Genomic DNA, 16,745 nt, shown 5'->3' on the forward strand with positions numbered 1-16,745 from the left:
TGCAGCTGTCTTTTACATCAGACAGCTGTCACCTCACACATGTATGTGTTTTCATTGGTGAAGTTTGTTGAGTTCCACATGCTTTTGGCTGTTGTTTCATTTGACTCCTTCTGACGGTTATTTCTGTTGGTTTTGGAAGAATATTTTTTGGATATTTTTTGTACCTCTGCATCTTATTTTCCTTTTGTATATATGTGCTTATTTTGGTTCTGGTTTTGAGTAGCACTGTTTTGCATTTTCTTATTCGGTGTTTGGTTTCAGTAGGATTGTTTTCTATGCTCTTATTTGATAGAATTTTGATAGTACACTTTGATTGATTTTTCGATTATATATTTGATTTTTGTGCACTGTTTTTCCACTTTGGAGTGTCAGACTTGTTTCAACTTTGTTGTTTTGGGTGCTTTGTTGCGATCTTCAGATGAACTCGCGATGTTCACACACATTTGCATAATGTGGGCAATTTTTTTTTTTTTAGGACAGAGCATATATTGAAGGGATGGGAATGAGCAATAGAATACACCATTGTGGTGAAAATGTTCAGATTTGCTTGTCTTGAAAAGCTGCCCTTAACACACACAGAATCATACAAGAGCACAGAAAAGGGAGGAGTAGGAAAGGAAGGTAACCCTGTACAGCCTGTTGAGCTTGGGGTGTGGTTGTGATAGTCTCCCTTGTCCTGAGCGGAGTGTGGGATGGACAGGACAGTAAACAGGTCACAGGTTTGTGAGGGCGGGGAGGGAAAAGTGAGCCACATGTAAGGTGAGTGTGCAGCAATGCACTGCAAGCCAGCCAGCTAGATTAACATTTTTTACGTTCACAGTCTGGCCAGTTTACAGCACAGCTGATTTTGTATCGTTCACCTCTCCTCCCTCTCTTTTTTCATTCATATCTTCATCATCTACCAGGTTTCCTACAACCCTCCATTCACCTCTTCTCCACTCCTACCTTTTAAATGATAGCATTCAAATGTGAAAATTGATACTTTAGAGTGTGCCAATTACCCTGTTGTCTTTTAGTAATACTAATTGAAAAACTATACCTGTTTTGAGAGAGGTTTTACATGAGCAAATTATCTACAATCACCAGTATGTGTGACGGGACATTAAACAAAATTCCTCTCTACTGTCTTTGTCACTGTCTTTCCCTTCCTTTACTGTCTTTGTCACTGTCTTTCCCTTCCTTTACTGTCTTTGTCACTCTCTGTCCCTTCCTTTACTGTCTTTGTCACTCTCTGTCCCTTCTTACTGTCTTTGTCACTCTCTGTCCCTTCTTACTGTCTTTGTCACTGTCTTTCCCTTCCTTTACTGTCTTTGTCACTTCCTTTACTGTCTTTGTCACTGTTTTTCCCTTCCTTTACTGTCTTTGTCACTTCCTTTACTGTCTTTGTCACTCTCTGTCCCTTCTTACTGTCTTTGTCACTCTCTGTCCCTTCTTACTGTCTTTGTCACTGTCTTTCCCTTTACTGTCTTTCCCTTCCTTTACTGTCTTTGTCACTGTCTTTCCCTTCCTTTACTGTCTTTGTCACTCTCTGTCCCTTCTTACTGTCTTTGTCACTCTCTGTCCCTTCTTACTGTCTTTGTCACTTCCTTTACTGTCTTTGTCACTGTTTTTCCCTGCCTTTACTGTCTTTGTCACTTCCTTTACTGTCTTTGTCACTCTCTTTCCCTTCCCTTGCTGTCTTTGTCACTGTCTTTCCCTGCCTTTACTGTCTTTGTCACTGTCTTTCCCTTCCTTTACTGTCTTTGTCACTTCCTTTACTGTCTTTGTCACTCTCTTTCCCTTCCTTTACTGATGTTTTGCTCTTATATTTGATGAAGCTAATGCAGACACAACTTTCCGAAACTGTTCACTTCAACTTATCTGACATGTATGTGCTCAAGAGAATTTGTGTGTATCTGCTTGAAATTGTTTGATTCGATGATGATGTCAGGGGCTCATTAATATCAAAATACAGAAATTTCCCTGTGCTTTTTGGTACAGAAAAAAAGAGAGAGAGAAAGACTGTTCAAAGCTAAAGTGAAATAGTTGTGATCAGTGATGTTGGTGTAAAGATGAATGCGCTCTATCTCTCCTAATCCGCAGAAGTGTAGAGAATGACTACTCTGACCATTTCTGATCATCCCTGTGTCGTTTGGGCAGCAGCATATTGTCTTCAGACAAACTGTTTTCATTGTTTGGTCTGTTGCTTTTGTACTACACTTTTTTTCTGACAAGAATATTTTTGAAGTGACTTGGAGGTGGACATACTTTTGTTGAATATTTTTGATATGTATATCAAACAAACCTGTTTCGGTGATACCTGTTTCTGATATGATGAAATGTTAATGTGGTGTTTTGCTGATTTCTGTTATTTGTCATGTAACTGAAATGTTTTTGTGGTGTTTGGATGATGTCAGTTGTTTTTTATGTTACACCTATTGGATCTTTTTACCACCATTCAGGTGTGAAAACTTTTGAGAGGTCGTTTACCTTTTTAAGTCATTACATCTGCAGTGACCACTGTGTAGCAATCAATGTAAAAGGATACGCTTAATAGCCGAAGAAAGCGTAAGACGAGACAGAGCGTAAACCTGACAAGATGGCGTGGAGAGCCTTGGCCAAAGGAATGATTCAGCGCTTATAGCTTTTAGAGGCGTTTGATTGGCTAAGAGCGAGCGGGCCCGTCTTTTCACTGTTAGCCGCGCGAAATTTGGCCAAGCAGAGCAAACCAATAGGCCTAGTTTGCATCAGTTTGACATGGTACAGTATATGACACCAAACATGGGATAAGAAGAAAAGAAACAAAAGAAAACACTTTTCTGAGTCAAGTGCCAAATGCAGTCAAAATAGTGGTGATGACTTTCTGCATAAATTTTTTTAGTCATTTTGTATCATTATTTCCTGTTGTTTTTTTTGCATAGATTTTCGTAGTCATTTTATGCCATATTTCTTGTACTTTTGATTTTTTTTTTTTTTCCACTTTTTCTTCTTTTCTATTCTGCATAGTCCTCCTTTTGGTTGCAAAATATTCAATTTATTAGTGTAGAGTTACGTTAATGGACAGCAGTGTATTCTTGCATATAGCTTCAAGATCAAAATAATCCCATATGTATTCCATGCATTTGAGGCTGTGTAAATCAATATAGACATACATATACAAGTTGTTCAGTTTCAGTGTATATAGGTGGGTTTTACTTTGCTTTACCACTTCAGATTAATGACAAAATGATGCAAAAATCAAATGTTAGGATTTTGATTTTAAATGCTTTTGTGAAGATTTTAATTTTTACTGGTGTAGAGCGTCAGCAGTTGAGAAGAAGAGGAACAGGTGGGCATACTTTATAACTCCATTGTGTCAGTTTTGTATTTTCAGTATTTCAGTATTTCAGTAGCTCAAGGAGGCGTCACTGCGTTCGGACAAATCCATATACGCTACACAACATCTGCCGAGCAGATGCCTGACCAGCAGCGTAACCCAACGCGCTTAGTCAGGCCTTGAGAGAAAAAAAAAGAAAAAAAAAGAAAGAAAAGAATGTTGTTGTTGCTGTTGTTGAAAACTTTCAATAGATTTCACACTTCAAGACACTGGCTTGGCGGCTTTGGCTTTGGCGTGGTTGGGGGCGGGGGCGGGGGCGGGGGCAGGGGCAGGGGCAGGGGTGGGTGCGGAGGTGGGGGCCTGGGCGGGGGCAGGGGCAGGAGCAGGGGCAGTTTTGATGAACTGTCAGTCTGCTTGATGTCTGCCTTCTGGTCTGACGGATCGCTTTGTCTTGTTCAGGACTAACCAGGCACAGTGGTGTGTACAAATAAATGAATGCCAGATTATGCACGCAGACACAAGTATGTAAATAGATGCATGCATGCTCACCACACCCACAAAGCATACACGCCGTCATGAAAATGTTTGCACATAATTTACACACACACTTTTACGCACAATTTCATCCGGCGTCTTTTATTTAGTTAGTTGTGTTTTATTTATAATTATTTTGAAGATATAGAAATGATGGGGAAATCGTGTCACAAGCTTGTTTATTTGTAGATGCGTGCATGTGTTTGTATGTGTGTGTAGTTGTGCTTGGACAGTTATTTCATGCAAACCATTGGTACATTTTTAACACCCTGTCTGTTCATAGTTATGAACTATTTTTGGTCTTCTGACTTAGGTTGAAGGCAAAATGTTCAAGAAAAGAAGTCAAACATTTGACATTGTAATTATTTCTCAAGAATCTTTTGTCTGAGAAACTGACACAGATGCTCTTCTTTTACTGTCATTAAAACCTTAAATTTTCTGGATCACTCTAGGTCATAAAGAACTGGAACAGTGAATAGAACAAAACTTGGAGTAACAATTCATTGACTCACAGATGCCTCAGTTGGCAGCAGGGGGGAGAGAGTATGGGAAGCTGGTGATGGGAGTATAGGTGGGGAGTACAGAATACAGAATACTTCATTATCTCAACAAGAGAGATTCAGGTGTGGTGTATGACACACCAGCAGTGCACAGTGCACCAACAATGCACAGTCTGAAAGTCAGTCGTTGTCTGACTAAGACTGTCAAGAGAGCAGAGGAGACAGTGGCTGCCCTGACAGTCTGGGTTAGAAATTTATATAAGTGGAGAGTGTCTTGCCCAAGTTACATCCCCACTCTGTCAGAGCTGTATATAGTTATGAACTATAGAGAGTGTCTTGCCCAAGTTACATCCTCACTCTGTCAGAGCCGTACATAGTTATGAACTATAGAGGGTGTCTTGCCCAAGTTACATCCCCACTCTGTCAGAGCTGTATATAGTTATGAACTATATAGAGTGTCTTGCCCAAGTTACATCCCCACTCTGTCAGAGCCGTATATAGTTATGAACTATAGAGAGTGTCTTGCCCAAGTTACATCCCCACTCTGTCAGAGCCGTATATAGTTATGAACTATAGAGGGTGTCTTGCCCAAGTTACATCCCCACTGTCAGAGCTGTATATAGTTATGAACTATAGAGAGTGTCTTGCCCAAGTTACATCCCCACTCTGTCAGAGCCGTATATAGTTATGAACTATAGAGAGTGTCTTGGCCAAGTTACATCCCCACTCTGTCAGAGCTGTATAATATAGTTATGAACTATAGAGAGTGTCTTGCCCAAGTTACATCCCCACTCTGTCAGAGCCGTACATAGTTATGAACTATAGAGAGTGTCTTGCCCAAGTTACATCCCCACTCTGTCAGAGCTGTATATAGTTATGAACTATATAGAGTGTCTTGCCCAAGTTACATCCCCACTCTGTCAGAGCTGTATATAGTTATGAACTATATAGAGTGTCTTGCCCAAGTTACATCCCCACTCTGTCAGAGCCGTACATAGTTATGAACTATAGAGAGTGTCTTGGCCAAGTTACATCCCCACTCTGTCAGAGCTGTATAATATAGTTATGAACTATAGAGGGTGTCTTGCCCAAGTTACATCCCCACTGTCAGAGCCGTACATAGTTATGAACTATAGAGAGTGTCTTGGCCAAGTTACATCTCCACTCTGTCAGAGCTGTATAATATAGTTATGAACTATAGAGGGTGTCTTGCCCAAGTTACATCCCCACTGTCAGAGCCGTATATAGTTATGAACTATAGAGAGTGTCTTGCCCAAGTTACATCCCCACTCTGTCAGAGCTGTATATAGTTATGAACTATAGAGAGTGTCTTGGCCAAGTTACATCCCCACTCTGTCAGAGCTGTATATAGTTATGAACTATAGAGAGTGTCTTGGCCAAGTTACATCCCCACTCTGTCAGAGCCGTACATAGTTATGAACTGTAGAGAGTGTCTTGGCCAAGTTACATCCCCAGTCTGTCAGAGCTGTATATAGTTATGAACCTGTGGGAAGTGCTGCGCATCCAGAATCAGCCTCTTCTTCCATATGAGGATGCACACCGACAGGTAAGCCTGTCTGCCTACCCATCTGTCGGACAACGGGAGACTCCATCGGATAGAGAGTGTCTTGCCCAAGTTACATCCCCACTCTGTCAGAGCTGTATAATATAGTTATGAACTATAGAGAGTGTCTTGCCCAAGTTACATCCCCACTCTGTCAGAGCTGTATATAGTTATGAACTATAGAGAGTGTCTTGCCCAAGTTACATCCCCACTCTGTCAGAGCCGTACATAGTTATGAACTATAGAGAGTGTCTTGCCCAAGTTACATCCCCACTCTGTCAGAGCTGTATAATATAGTTATGAACTATAGAGAGTGTCTTGCCCAAGTTACATCCCCACTCTGTCAGAGCTGTATATAGTTATGAACTATAGAGAGTGTCTTGCCCAAGTTACATCCCCACTCTGTCAGAGCCGTACATAGTTATGAACTATAGAGAGTGTCTTGCCCAAGTTACATCCCCACTCTGTCAGAGCTGTATAATATAGTTATGAACTATAGAGAGTGTCTTGCCCAAGTTACATCCCCACTCTGTCAGAGCTGTATATAGTTATGAACTATAGAGAGTGTCTTGCCCAAGTTACATCCCCACTCTGTCAGAGCCGTACATAGTTATGAACTATAGAGAGTGTCTTGCCCAAGTTACATCCCCACTCTGTCAGAGCTGTATATAGTTATGAACTATAGAGAGTGTCTTGCCCAAGTTACATCCCCACTCTGTCAGAGCTGTATATAGTTATGAACTATAGAGAGTGTCTTGCCCAAGTTACATCCCCACTCTGTCAGAGCTGTTTAATCAGTGGTTTCTTCATTGCAGTGGGAAGTCATTTACAGCTTAGTCTTTCGTGAAGGACTATGACTTTCAGACTAGGGGGCAAGATTGCACTAGCAGCCTTGGTGGTCATGTTGGCCTTTGGGAACCATTACATAGTATGGATACATAAAAAACACAACATAAAATGCTAAAGTTGGTGTGGAACTTCACATACAGTAATCACAATCATACACATGCAATGATTGCAGTCTCACAGTCACGTCAGTATGAATACATAAAAGAGGTGAGATACTAAGTTAATGTGAGCCACATGTACAATAATCACAATCATTCACTTGTAATAAGCCTAGTAAGACAACAGGCACAAATGATTATCATACTGTGGAGTGATGGCCTAGAGGTAACGCGTCCGCCTACGAAGCGAGAGAATCTGAGGGTGCTGGTTCGAATCACGGCTCAGCTGCCGATATTTTCTCCCCCTCCATTAGACCTTGAGTGGTGGTCTGGACGCTAGTCATTCGGATGAGACGATAAACCGAGGTCCCGTGTGCAGCATGCACTTAGCGCATGTAAAAGAACCCACGGCAACAAAAGGGTTGTTCCTGGCAAAATTCTGCAGAAAAATCCACTTCGACAATAAAAACAAATAAAACTGCATGCAGGAAAAAATACCAAAAATGGGTGGCGCTGTAGTGTAGCGACGCGCTCTCCCTGGGGAGAGCAGCCCGAATTTCACACAGAGAAATCTGTTGTGATAAAAAGGAATACAAATACAAATACTGTAACTTCAACATAGACATACATGGGGGATGTTGGGGGGATGGTTGCACAGGGACACACCAGTCATACCCCTTCAATGTGCCTTGCTCCTGGCTGCCAATGTGCACATAGAGGAATACTGTAGATGAGATGATTTGTCATTTTCCTGAGGAACAGGCAAAAAAGTAACATCTTTTTTAAAATTTGTTTTTTTGATAGATATCCTTGACACCATACTCAACGTCCAAGTCACAGGAGAGATCTGTGTGAATGTATGTGTGTGAGATATCAGGGGTGTGTGTGTGTGTGTGTGTAATAATGTGTTTCCTAAATGTGTATGTATGTATGTGTTTGTGTGTGTGTGTGAGAGAGAGAGAGAGAGAGAGAGAGTGTGTGTGTGTGAAGTAAAACTGGAGAAAATTGAATGGCTTGGACACTCTTTCTTTTTCTTGTTTCAATTTGTTATTTCAAAGCAATAACTGGTTTACATCATTTGATTTGAACCTTGCTTTGTTTGCTTTTGTTTTCTTGTTCTTTCAGTTTTAGATAGCTTTTTAATTTTTTATACTGATCAACTTGCATATGCTTTGTTCAAATTGTTGTTGATAATCTGTCCATTGTGTTTGAAGATAATCAGCAGTACTGTGACAATATGAATAAAATGTATAAAGAAATAATTTGGTTTTATTGTGGTTTTATTATTAATCAGATTTTATTGCCGAGCCGTAATCTGTCCAAAGGGATTTGGTACTTTGAGCATATAACGGGCATCAGAATGTGATGTCAGTATGTAGACAAGAGAAAATGAACAAAGACTCATACAAATCTCTCTCTCTCTCTCTCTCTCTCTCTGTGAATCACACACACACACACACACACACAGAGTTTCTCTCTCTCTCTCTCTGTCTCACACACACACACACACACACACACACACACACTCACACACGCACAACTTGCCTGTGGGTATGCACGTACACAGACACAAGCAAAGTAAGAATACTGACAATGATAATCTTTTAATGATTTTTTTTCTCTCAAAAAAGTAACAAAACAAAGCAGAATCAAAACAGGCTGTTATACACAGGTGTGTGTGTTTGTGTTTTAATATTTAAATAATTTTTATCTGCTTTTTATCTCACATTTCTTACCAAAAAAACAACAACAAAAAAGAAGGAAAATAGGACACATTTACACTGAAATACATCCTGGTCAGTTTTTGCAGAGACCATTCCACAACTTGACTGTCAGTTTTGACTGTAGTCACAGGATCAAAAACAACACCAACTCACAGATTTTCATTCACCTATATGGACTATATACATTTTCACTGTGATTTACATGAAACAAAGAAAAGGCCCCTCTCCCACCTCCACTTTTCAAAGTGAATATTTGTTTTGTTTTTGTTTATAATAATGGAGAAAACTGAACTGTCGTAGCATTGTGACCAACTCTGCAAGATACTCAAGTGTGTGTGTATGTGTGTGTATGCATGTGTGTGTGTGTGTGTGTGTGTGTGTGTGTGTGCATGTGTGTGTATGCATGTGTACATGGAAGAGGACATGTTTTGTTTGGGTTGCTTTAGTTTGATTTTCTTTCTATTTATCATTATTGACAGTTTGACAGTTCCCTGTCCTGAACAAGTTAGAGACATTTGCTACAAACCACCTGCAGACATGCGCATCACGGAACAGATCACTAACATTCTCTCTAAGGAACAAAGATGCGTCCTTTTTCTTGCTACAACAATCAGGAACAAGAACCTTCAGAAGACAAGTGAGTGAAGTCGGAGACGTGACACAGTTCTGGATACACAAGTCCAAGCAGCCTGACAGTGCCAACTGTCCTGAGATAGATGTCAACATGACAAAGGATAGTCTACAGTTTAAAAAAATTTATTTTTTAATTATTTATTAAGACTTCTTGCTATAGCGCATATTCTTGAAGCTCTATGCGCTTTACAATAGCACTAAAAACATTCACTCAAACATCCCCACACAAACATATACATATAATTGTAAACATAGGTAAGAGAGAACAATTAAAATAGGTCATGTCAGTAGATTAAATCAAGGATTGCAACATGTATAAAAAAAAAAAGAAAAAAAAAAGAACAGTCAGTACAGTCAGTACAATCCTTGCTCAGAGCTGGAAACACCCCCTGCTGATTTATCTGATAGTTTGAAGAAGAGAGAAAACATCACTGTTACACTTGAAAGAAAGACAAATAAAAGAGGTAAACATCCACACGGCCATGGTCAGTTACACAAAGAACAGCCTACAGTCAGTACAATCCTGGTTCAGAGCTGGAAACGTTGATGATTTATCTTGATAGTTTGAAGAAGAGAGAAAACACCGTTGTTACAAAAGAATTGGCTGACTTTCTGACAAATCTGACTCTTGTTTCTTTGATTCACAACTGGAAAAAAAAAAGAAAAAAAGAAAGCTAAACAGTGGCAATGACTGGGGCAGGACAGACAGGCTGATGTCTGAAGCACTACAGACTCTTAAGGACCTTGAGGAAAATGTACAGCACAGGGGGCAGAGAGGAGAGAGGCATGGAGGGAGGAGTGTCCACAACGAGAACAGCCCATTAAGACCAGATGCGGACTGTGTTGTCACTTCCGCCAGACACCAGGAATTCTCCGGACCGGTCGAAGAGCACGCACTGTACGGCGTCCTCGTGTCCGATCAGAGGGATGGTCTGAAACACACACACCCCAAACCAGAATAGAGGCATGACAGTCTTGAAATAAACAGGGCATACACACACACACACACACACACACACACATATACACGTCACACACACACACATATACACGTCACACAAATACACACACAATCACACACCACACACATAAAACGTGCACATATATACACTCACATACAGATATACGCTCATACACCCTCCCTCCTCCCCCCGCCCCCTCTGCACACACTACACCACACACCCTCACCTCCCTACACACACACTCACATGCACCTTCACACATACACACACCCTTAAACACACCACTCACACACTCACTACATACACATACAAAAACATACACACACGCACACACACACTCTCTCAAACACACACACACAAACACATACATACCACTCATACACACACACCTACACAGACACACACACACACACACACACTCACTCGCCTGCACACACATTCAAACACAAACACACACTCTCACTCGCATACACAAACACACACACATACACGCACACACTTAAACCACCCACCCCACCCCCTTGCCCCCCACTAACACCACACTCACACACACACACACACACACACACACACACACACACACACACAGACACAGACACACCACACACACACACTCCCACACCAATCACACTCATGCCACAGACACCACACCAAACACCGCACCCAGTGCAGAATACTGACCGTTCCGTTGGCCAACTCGTACATCTTGATGGTGCCGTCATTGCTGGCGATGGCCAGAATCGTACCTGTCAGCACACACACACGGTCATCACTCATCTGTTCTGTCAGTCACTGGCCATTCCTTTCTTGTCATGGACTGTCCCTCTCATGTGGGATCAAACATGTGTTGATTCTTAAGGCTGCGTTTGCTTATAGCATTCCTGTGGTGTGTGTGTTTGTGAGTTGGTGTTTGCTCTGCACGCACGTGTGTGTGTGTGTGTGCATGTGCACGTGTGTGTGTGTGTGTGTGTGTGCGTGTGCATGTGTGTGTGTGTGTGTGTGTGTGTGTGTAGGATGTATACTATGCCTTTTGTCCTGTGATTATTCATATATCTGCATTTTAAAGTGTTGTATTGGTGGATACATATTTTGTTTTCCACTCCTATGTTTTCATGTGCTCTTGTGTGGTATGATGTACTGTTATATATGAACTGTTTCATGCGAGGCGCTTTGAGCCCATCTATGGGGAGTTTGCACCATATAAGTACAATACATTATCAGGATTATTATTATTATCATTTTTATTACGTTCACACTGAGCCCAGTCAGTTGTTGCAAGCAGCTGACAGCAACTGGCCGAGAATTGTGCGCACATCATTTTGTGCATTCCTGCCATGTGTGCCCTCTCCAGGCAGATGAGATGGGTGGCTGGTCTAAGGGACTTCTTCTTCTTCTTCTTCTGTGTTCGTGGGCGTCAGACTCGCATGTTCACTCGTATAATTATATGCGAGTGGGCTTTTATGTGTATGACTGTTTTTACCCCGCCATGTAGGCAGCCATACTCCGTTTTCAGGGGTGTGCATGCTGGGTATGTTCTTGTTTCCATAACCCACCGAACGCTGACATGGATTACAGGATCTTTAACGTGCGTATTTGATCTTATGCTTGCACATACACACGAAGGGGGTTCAGGCACTGGCAGGTCTGCACATATGTTGACCTGGGAGATCGTAAAAATCTCCACCCTTTACCCACCAGGCGCCGTCACCGTGATTCGAACCCGAGACCCTCAGATCGAAAGTCCAACGCTTTAACCATTCGGCTATGACGCCCGTCAAGGCCTAAGGGACAAAATTCTTCAATGATACAAGCAGTGTGAATTCCAGTGATACTCATTTCTCCTGTCTGGATGGCACTGTGTTGTTTCTAGCTGACAGCAGCTGGCTGTGTGGGTGTTTCTGTGTTTGGCTGTCAGTGAATGGCTGGGCTTAGTGTGAACGTAGCTTAACTCTCTCCATACGAACGGCGAAAGAGACGACGCTAACAGCATCTCACCTCAATTTCCGTTATTAAAATATTGCAAGCGGAAGGCTCTTATACTGAATAGGTGAATGTTGATAAAGAATACCACAATTCTGACGACGGAAGCTAAAGGTTAGGTCATTGAGACACCCACTGGACATCCGAGGGGTCTGTGTAGAGGAGAAGAGAGGACTGGCCGTACTGAGTGAGTTAAAGGTATGATTCTATGACCCATTAGGTTTTGGTCAGGTTCCATTTTTTTAGAAAGCAGTGTGTATTGCAATGATGACGGTATAGAAATCATATCTGTGAACAGCTCAGTTTACCTTTCTTTACACACAGCTATTTCGATATCTTCATTTTAAAAAGAAGTACATCCAGTTTTTAAACCAGGCTAGTCCTTCATCAAATTCTGTCCGTACCAGCATCCTGGATATAAGCAGCGACAAAAACAACAAAACACACAGTGTCTTCATTTGCTGTTTCTCTGTCCCAAAGTCCTTTGCTTATTCTAAAATCATAACACATTTCAAAGTTGCTTTTCTGCTAAAATGACTATACTATGACACTTTCATTTGAACAACACTGATTTCCAACATGCATGAGGAAGGGTATAGGGAAGAGGGAAGAACAACACATGCATGATGTTGAACAAGAAACTGCAAAATTTCATGTGCAATCCTTCTGTTTAAAACCCATGCACAGCTGCATTCCCTTTCAACCATGCATGCACTCGTTCACAATTAACAGAGAACTTCAACACTATCAATGGCGAACAGACATGAATTTAAACCACCCAACCGAGAAGCAGCACAGAAAAAAAGAGCAAAATATTCCCATTCACAGACAGAAATACAAAGAATATCCATCACAAGTTCAATGTAACTTGTACTGACTTGCTGCGTCTAATACTGCACATAATAAAAAATCAGAATGGTTTAATGACCTTGGTTTACTGGAGATAAAAATCGACAGCATGCATTATACAGTTCAGATACAATTACTTAAACACAAACATTTCTGGATAGCCTAATATGCATTATATAGTTCAGATACAATTACTTAAATACAAACACTTCTGGATAGCCTAATATGCATGTTCAAGTTTTTTGTTTTTTCTTTTCCAACTGTGTTAAATCTTTAAACACTGAAGAACTGGTTTCTGGCTCCTACTCTCTGCTTCTGTATGGTTTATTACATGAATACAAACATCTCTCTCTCTCTCTCTCTCTCTCTCTCTCTCTCTCTCTCACACACACACACACACATACATACACACACCACTCACTCACAATAAGCAGACACAACACTCTCACATGCACAAACACACACACATATGCATGCATGCACACCACACTCACCCTGCCCCCCTCCCCCTCAACATACACATCAGCACAAATGACCACAGAGATACAGACATATGCTCAGTAGTTACTAAATTAGCTAACAACAAGAAACACACACAAATACAAATGACTACAGAGGTAAAAAAACAAAACAAGAAAAAACAAACAAACAAACAAACAAAAAACAAACAAACAAACAAACAAACAAAACAACAACAAAAATAAAAAAACAAACAAAACAAAACCCCACTGGACATTAACACACACATTGTCTGGAAATAACCAACAGATATCTAAAGACTATAAGATCCAATATGAACATGTACACACCAGTGACAATAACAGCATATATCTAAAGACTATAACATCCAATATCAACATGTACACACCAGTGACAATAACAGCATATATCTAAAGACTATAACATCCAATATCAACATGTACACACCAGCGATAATATCAGTAGATATCTACAGACTATAACTTCCAATACCAACATATACACACTGGTGATAACAACACATATCTACACACAACAACATCCAATACCAACATATACACACCAGTGATAATAACGACTCATATCTACACACAACAACATCCAATACCAACATATACACACCGGTGATAATAGTGACACATATCTACAAACCACAGCATCCAGTACCAACATATACACACACAAGCAATGATTACAACAGACATCTACAAACAACAACATCCAATATAAACATACACCAGTGTACACAGCAACACATATCAGACTATAACACCACACACCCACAGCAGTGACAATGACTACACAGACGTCTACACAGCACAACAAAACATCCACACCCCAGCTCCCCCACCATGCACATACACACCCACCCACACCCATACACAAACCAACATCCACACCCCTCTCCCCCTGACCTCCCCCAACACACACACACACACACACACAAACACACACAATCACACACAACACCACCATTTCAAAGCCAGTCGACGGTGACCTGTGACCTACCTGTGGGGTCAAAGGCCACTTTGTTGGCTGGGTGAGGGCCAACATTGATCTCCATGATGGTGGCGATTTTCCTCACGTCCCAAAGACGCACAGAGCCCATGGAGTCACAGGAAGCCAGAGTGTCCCCCTGAAATGGGAAGTGGTTGTTTCATTAGTTATGTTTCCTTTCTGCATTTCTTCTTCTTCTTCTTCTGTCTTTGTGGGCTGCGACTCCGTGGCTGCTGTTTATGCGTGGGGCTTATACGTGTTGAACTGACGGGCGCAACAGCTGAGTGGTTATAGCCTTGGACTTTCAATCTTAAGGCCCCGGGTTTGAATCTTGGTAACGGCGCCTGGTGGGTAAAGGGTGCAGACTTTTTCGATCTCCCAGGTTGACATATTTTCAGACCTGCTAGTGCCTGAACTCCCTTCGTGTGTACACGTACGCAGAAGATCAAATATGTACTTTAAAGATCCTGTAATCCATGTCAACGTTCGGTGGGTTATGGAAACAAGAACATACGCAGCATGCACACCCCTGAAAATGGAGTATGGCTGCCTACATAGTGGGGTAAATGAATGAAATGGTCATACACATAAAATGTTACATGTATGTCTGAGTGTGTGTGTGTGTGCATGCCTGACTGAATGACACAGGAAACGAATGATGAGCGCCCAATGGCAGCCGTCAGTCGACTCTACCCAGGTAGGCAGCCTGTTGTGCAAATGACCCCGTGTTTGTAAAGTGCTTAGAGCTTGGTCCCCGACTGAGGATAGGTGCTATATAAGTATCCATATCATTCATGATCACTGTTTTCACCCAGCCGTGTATGCAGCCATACTCCATTTTTGGAGGGATGCTGGGTATGTTTGTGTTTCTTTTGTCTTCCACGTGCTGACAAGAATTATGGTTATCTTTATTCACTGTGCATATTTGATCCTCTGCATGCATGTACACATGAAGGGTGTTCAGGCACTGGCAGGACTGCACATGTGTTGACCTGGCAGATAGAAAAAATCTCCACCCTTGACCGTCCAGGCACCACGACCGTGATTCGAACCCAAGACCATCAATTGAAATAACTTGGCTGTTGTGTCTCTCTGGCATTCTGATTTTGAGGACAGTGTTGGGCTGGAAAGAAGAGGGGTCACTGTTAGTATGTCTGTGTACACACCTGTGTCAATGTGTATGTAGGTCTTTGTGTAGTGCTAAATGAATGTGTGTGCATGAACACACCTGTACGCATAAAAATGTGTGTGTATGACTGCACAAATGTGTGTATGCCGTTTTACTTATGTGTGAAAAAGACAGATAATAACAACAAACAACACACAATGTGACACACAGAACAACAAACAACAAACAATGTGATACAGAGACAACAACAAACAACACACAGCATGACACAGAGACAACAACAAACAACACACAATGTGACAGAGACAACAACAAACAACACACAACATGACACAGAGACAACAACAAACAACACACAGCATGACACAGAGACAACAACAAACAACACACAATGTGACACAGAGACAACAACAAACAACACACAGCATGACACAGAGACAACAACAAACAACACACAATGTGACACAGAGACAACACAATGTGACACAGAGACAACAACAAACAACACACAATGTGATACATAGACAACAACAAACAACACACAACGTGTCACAGAGACAGTTTCAGTTTCAGTTTCAGTAGCTCAAGGAGGCGTCACTGCGTTTGGACAAAACCATATACGCTACACCACATCTGCCAAGCAGATGCCTGACCAGCAGCGTAACCCAACGCGCTTAGTCAGGCCTTGAAAAAAACCCCCAAAAAAAACAAAAAAACGGGGGAATAAATAATAGATAAGCTTGCATAAATAAATAAATAAATAATAATTATAATATAGAAAAAGGTAGTAGTAATAATATTAGTAATACTAATAAAATGATAATAATAAAACATAAATAAATAAATAAATAAGACAACAATGGTGATAAATAAGCAAATAAATGTAAAATATGAAGACACACATTCACACATACACCCACACATGCATAACAGAAATGCACCAGACATGCAGTTTCACATATATGAAAGCACAGTCAAATACATATAAACGTACATGAGCTCCAACACACACACACACACACGCATTACCGTGCACCTCCTCTACCCCCCTCCTCCACACACTCATTTCTAGTCTAAGTATCGCAGCTTCCACGGCACACACACACACACACACACACACAAACACACACTCACAGAGATGAACACTTACTT

At 41.3% G+C, this 16,745-nt stretch overlaps 1 protein-coding gene across 2 annotated transcripts in view; it reads right to left on the minus strand.

Moving 5' to 3' along the window:
- Positions 1-8,425: 8,425 nt before the first annotated feature.
- Positions 8,426-16,745, minus strand: part of LOC143290554 (sperm-associated antigen 16 protein-like) — a 30,913-nt gene continuing 22,593 nt past the window's right edge. For both annotated transcript variants that reach the window (XM_076600099.1, XM_076600098.1), the window contains exons 14-16: positions 14,477-14,603; positions 10,841-10,905; positions 8,426-10,129 (exon numbers count right to left, since the gene is read on the minus strand). In XM_076600099.1, coding sequence (XP_076456214.1) covers positions 10,019-10,129; positions 10,841-10,905; positions 14,477-14,603 — 303 coding nt within the window. In that variant the 3' untranslated portion in view covers positions 8,426-10,018. The remainder of the gene's footprint in view (positions 10,130-10,840; positions 10,906-14,476; positions 14,604-16,745) is intronic.

Source organism: Babylonia areolata, chromosome 15, assembly GCF_041734735.1.
Source record: "Babylonia areolata isolate BAREFJ2019XMU chromosome 15, ASM4173473v1, whole genome shotgun sequence".
In the NCBI taxonomy this organism is placed as follows: domain Eukaryota; kingdom Metazoa; phylum Mollusca; class Gastropoda; order Neogastropoda; family Buccinidae; genus Babylonia; species Babylonia areolata.